This window comes from Lygodium microphyllum, chromosome 1 (assembly GCF_053477565.2).
Source record: "Lygodium microphyllum isolate KBCC chromosome 1, Lygodium_microphyllum_v1.1.10, whole genome shotgun sequence".
NCBI lineage: Eukaryota > Viridiplantae > Streptophyta > Polypodiopsida > Schizaeales > Lygodiaceae > Lygodium > Lygodium microphyllum.
The window spans coordinates 47,502,873-47,508,328 of record NC_141135.1 but is presented as its reverse complement, the minus strand read 5'-3'; the positions used below and the strand labels follow the sequence as shown (position 1 = coordinate 47,508,328).

At 46.8% G+C, this 5,456-nt stretch overlaps 1 protein-coding gene across 2 annotated transcripts; it reads right to left on the bottom strand.

The window, feature by feature from the left end:
- Positions 1-249: 249 nt before the first annotated feature.
- LOC148041075 (L-type lectin-domain containing receptor kinase VIII.1-like) lies at positions 250-2,460 on the bottom strand. Of its 2 annotated transcripts, none has more exons than XM_087676602.1 (2): positions 2,110-2,460; positions 250-2,027 (listed from the first exon to the last, which is right to left on the bottom strand). In XM_087676602.1, the coding sequence occupies exon 2, from the start codon at positions 1,972-1,974 to the stop codon at positions 466-468; it is 1,509 nt and encodes a 502-aa protein (XP_087532728.1). In that variant the 5' UTR covers positions 1,975-2,027; positions 2,110-2,460; the 3' UTR covers positions 250-465. The 2 variants fall into 2 exon arrangements, with proteins under 2 accessions (XP_087532728.1, XP_087532738.1); XM_087676612.1 differs by having other exon boundaries at positions 250-2,016.
- Positions 2,461-5,456: the final 2,996 nt, after the last annotated feature.

The window sequence follows — 5,456 nt, the reverse complement described above, 5'->3', positions numbered from 1 at the left end:
ACATATTATCTTTTTACTTTTTTGCAAAATGTGTCCTTTTGGTGTGTAAAGACTTTCTGCCCATGTCCACACCTAGTTTCCAATGTTGCATGCCCAAACTTTCAACATGGGTTGGGCATCCATCATTTGGTGTGTAACCAACCTCAGTCTCGTCATCTTCCAAGAGTGGGAAGAGAGTTTACAACTTTACTAGGTATACAATAGGTCACATCCTCTACAATGTGTAATGTAGTATAGAAGCCCAACCCGTGAATAAACACTTTTGAATTGGAGTGTGACCAACCTCATCTCCAAAAGAGAAGATTTACAATGGGTTTACAATGGTTTAGTGGGAGGTAAAGCCAAATGTGATTTGAATAATCAAGTATTAATTGTACCATACAAGAGAACAAAATCCAGAAGAGTAGAACCATGGGGTTGGAGATTGAAAGGCTTTGGAATCTGGGCGTACAGGCTTTTTCAAAGTTATGTTGATAAGCTAGATGGGAAATTGGAGCTACCAGTCGTGGTTGTTGTGGCTGTGGTTGATGTCCTTAAGGAGTCGCTGCCACAAGGGGAGGGTCCATCCGCAAAGTGCATGACCGGCTTTGATATGGGGATGTCCGTAGGGATAGAGGAGGAAGCTTGGAGGGCGGCCATAGCCTGCACGACAGTGTAGCGTCTCTGGGCGCTGGGGTGGGAGCAGGCGAGGCCGACGAGTAGGACACGCGTCATGCTGTCGGGGTCAAAGGCGGCGTTGAGGCGAGGGTCCGCAGCGTCGAGGAGGCGGTTCCGGGAGCGGAGGTCCCACACCCAGTCCACGAGCCTGCCCTCGTGGTGGCGGAGGGAGGGGTCAAATGGGCGCTTGCCACATGCGAGCTCGAGAAGGAGGGCGCCGAGGCTGAAGACGTCGGAGGCCTTGGTGGCGTTGCCGTCGGCGTAGAGCTCCGGGGACATGTAGCCGCGGGAGCCCACCACCTTGGTGGTGAAGGCCGCCCCGTCGGCATGGTCGACCTTTCTCGACAGGCCGAAGTCCCCCAGCTTCGCCTTGAACTGCTCGTCCAGGAGCACGTTGCTGGACTTGATGTCCCGGTGCAGTATCAGCCGGTCTAGCTCCTCGTGCAGGTAGTGGACCGCCGACGCGACGCCTCTCGCTATGTCGTGCCGCAGGCTCCAGTTCAGTGTCTGTGCGTACTTCGCGTCCCCGTGTAGCCAGTACTCCAAGCTCCCGTTGGGCATGAAGTCGTACACCAACAGCAGATTCTCCCCCTCGTGGCACCACCCCTGCAGCTTCAGCAGATGTCGGTGGTTGATCGAGCGGTTGATCTGGATCTCCGCCAGGAAGGCCTTGAACCCCTGCCACGAGTCGGCCGCCATGAACTTAACCGCCACGTCGAGGGTCTGCTGACCGGAGCCGGCGGCCACCACCAGCATGCCGCGATATACCGCCCCGAAGCTGCCCCCCCCGACCTTGTTCTTCTCGCTAAAGTTGTCGGTCGCTTGGCTGAGCTGGCTAAACGAGAAGGCGTACGGGCCTTCAAGCACCACCTTGCCGCCGCCGCCTCCGTCCACCGGCAAGTTGATCACCCTGTCGCTGGTACCGCCTGTCGCCGGTTTTTCTTGGTGCTGCTCTGGCGCTTGCTGCTTCCCCGCTTGCTTCTTCTTTCTGACGCACACACAGTAGATGATCACCCCCCCTGCTATGGCTAACACCACAAGCAACGGGACCACTACGCCCACCACAATCCCCGTCGTATTAGAGCCCGAGGAGTAGTGGCTGCTTCTGCTGTTGTCGTTGCCCGAGGAGGGCTCTGATGATGGCGGCGAGTTAGAGTAGTGGTACCTTGGCGGGCTGCTGCCCGAGGAGAATTCTGGCTGCGGCGGCGGCGATGGCGGGCTACTGCCCACGACGGGCTCTAACGGCGGCGGAAAGTCCTCGGGCGGTGGCAATGGCGGGCTGGAATAGTCCGGCGGGGGAGAGTAGTAGTCGCTCATATTTTGGATCAATTTTCTAATCAATCTACAGGCCTGGCGTGTCTGTGAGTCATCTAATTCAGCACAAACCCGTGAATTACAGATGCACAGAACCAGAGATTCTTGATTAGCAACAAAACTATTTGCACTGCTTACCCGCACCAAGTAAGACTCAAGAGAGCTTGCGCATGGACCTTCTACATGTAGTTGGCGGCCCCATCAAGCAAAATCGATAGCAGTATCGCATGTACCATATTGAGCGAATTCATCCACTGCCAGGCTTAGAAGAAGTTGTTTAATCAGCAAAATGCATCCAAAACAGCTATAACACGTTCACCTGAGCACTCCTTCAGCAGGTATCGACGTGCATCTCCCTTCAATTTTATTCGAACAAGCACGCTGAATACGCGCATCGTGTAGCCCAGCAGCAATCAACACCCACATTTGTGATTGGCTACTTTTAGAGAATGAAAATGATATTTCCACGCACCTCCATCACACCCCTGATACGCCTCTTGTGCCTCATCAAGGTCAATGGACTTGGGTGTAGTTGACATAGTCAAAGTCATGAAGGTATGACTAGAGTCCTTTTACAAAAAGGGTCAGTACGGCTGCAATTGCTAAAAGGGTCTCCACTTCTTAGCTCCACTCTCCACGCCTCCTTGGAAAGTCAGGGCGCTTATGTGTGAGAGAGAGAGAAGAGAGAGAGTGTGTGTTTGTGTGCGCGTGCACGCACATCGATGTTTATTTACTTTGCATCATTTTGTATTCAGTGCCTTTTTTGAAACTTGTTATTTGTGATTTTTTAATAATTAAAACATACCCTTTTTCTCTTGAACCATGGATCCCATATTAAATGTTACTCTTTTGTGTGCAAAAATGTTCTAAAAAGGAGTTTCTCAAAATCCATTTTCTTCAACTCATAGCTCCAAGTAAGCAAGGTGCTGCTGGCTATGGAGGTCCAGAAGAGTAAGCCGAAGATGGAGTGAAGAGATGAAGTCATCTTGTGACATTGAGCCGACCAGAGGTTGTGGAGAGCTGGAGGAACACTGAGCTGAGCTAAACCAATCTCACCATGGCTCTGATACCATGTTGAGAAACACAAATCCTTGAGCAAGGTTTAGCTATGGAGGACAAAAGTCAATGTCAACAAGAAGCATGATGATCGAGACTAGACACATTGACTGTCACTCAAGTGAATTAGGTTCCAAGATAGATTAGCTTGGACTCATAAACACAATCTTGAGTAGAGAGAGACAAGACTGAAAGTACAAAGTACAATAGCATTCATCTTCAAATGATTGTCAAGTACATTCTTTCATAGTAACTTGTAGGATGTTACCACTTTCCTCATTGTGCCTATGGGATAAAGGCAACTCTTCCTAGATTGGGTTGCATATTCCTTGCCTAGCTATTCCATACAAAGAGGCACATATGGCTGTGATTGCATATTTCTCAACACCTCATGTCTCTTTTCTCCCAACTAATCTTCAAGGAAAATTGCAACCAAATTGCATTACTTGAAGACCTACACATCATAGCAAGCTTCCCAAGCTTCCATCATATCATAAGAGACAAATATCAAAGTGCCATGAGGAGTACAATTTGGTCTACCTATATAAAGACATAAAAGGGTTGCCATGTGGAGATTGTTTCGAAGTGCACATTAGTGGACAAAAGCTCTAATCATTATTCAAAGTGCACCTAAGTTGGAAAGATTACTTCAAAATAGAAAATATTTGAGCCTAAGAGTTTTAGGTTCTATGAGATTATATTAAATGCACATCATCCTCTAAAAAAAACTCTTACATAGGAAGAACACTACAAGATACAAGCCATGTAACAAGCTCTAAAGTGATGAAAATATTCATATAAAATTTTTTCCCTATCATTGCTAAACACATAAGTATATACATCTCTACACATCTATCACTATTTGCATCGCTTTTATTAGTGTCACTATTTGCGTTGACAAATAGCGACACTTTTCGACGCATTTACCAAGACTGATAGTAGTGATACATGTAATAAATTAGTTATGCTAATAGTGAGGGTTACAAAGAAAAAAAATTACGTGGTAGGGCATGCTACCCTACCACACTTCCACCCTTCCAGCACCATGTGCTAAATAATGTTCCATAAAGCAATGAGTATACAATCATCATCGGAACATGTGCATCATGGGATGCTAGAAAAAAAGAGTCATTGATTCAATATTCAAATAAGTACAAGGTCGATGGTGACAACTCATAGGGAGTCCATACAAAGGATGATAAATTTATCCAAGGAATGCTACATGGAAAGAGCATGCATGGATCATATGGCTAAAAAAGGAAAGGATATGCACTCCATGAATCCAAGACACTATTACAGCTCCTCACCATTCAGAGCTCGCCCTGATGCAATGGAGTGTCAAGAGAGTGTGGAATGGACTCTACAATATAAATAGCCACAAATTAATCTACAATACATAATACATCACAAAAAGACTAATGATTGAAACCAGAAAGAGGTATGACTTACTGGGCCGCCATGCACATACAATCTATCGATGAGTGTAGTGAGACTGTGTCTCTCTTGTTGATATATCGAGCTCCACTCGTGATACGCCAGGGTGACCGTTGTGCATTTATGTCACCGACGTGTTAGTTGCAGACGCGGTTGGTACACCACCCTTGAATAATAGCTACACGATAGCTATCCTTATCTACTCTAGTTTGTGGCTCAGTTAGTATGCCACCTTAGTTAGTTGAGTTTGGTTTTGAGACCCATATATACAGGGTTCTTCTATTTCTTTGTAAGAGAGTTCTTTTTGGCTTGCACAACTAAGAAGAGGAAAACTGTTCTCAGCCTCCACCCTTGTGTGTCTTCCCCCATTGTGCAAGCAAGAAAGCTTCAAGCGAGACTCCTTCCTTCTCTCCCACAATCTTGACATGGTATCAGAGCCTTGTTCGTGGTAAGGAGCTCAAGAAAGCAAGCCAAGCTCGCGGTGGTCTGGTTGAGACGCCCTTCGCGGTGAAGCAAGAGGGCAGTATACCTGGTTTGATTTGAGGCCATTTCGGGGCCTATTTTGCAGACGGAAGTTTTCTGCACGCACTCAAGAAAAGGCTCAGTTTTATGCTGTGCGACCACTGTTCTACAGGTCGGTGAAAAGTTACTGTAGAAATTGCATCGTATGCTTGTGCGCAGAGACATTGGGAGTTTCAGAATCATCCTTGGTTCCTGTTTATGCAAAATCGTCACTAGGAAGTGACTGTGTGGTCAAATACCACTTTCGCCAGTTTTGCAGATTTGCCCTTGTGAGGGTGAAGCTGTGTTTTTTGCAGTGACAGAATTTCTTGCAGTATTCTGTAATGGCGTCTGATTCTCTTTCACAGATTGTCACTGAAAAGCTTGACAAGAACAACTTCCAGGCATGGAAGTTTAGAATGACGAATTTCCTTATGGGAAAAGGATATTGGGAATTTGTTGCAGGAAATGAAGAAGAACCAGTTCTTCCTGAT

Coding starts and splice junctions, on each gene's coding strand:
- LOC148041075 (XM_087676602.1), bottom strand. CDS start 1,974: ATGAGCGACTACTACTCTCCCCCGCCGGACTATTCCAGCCCGCCATTG.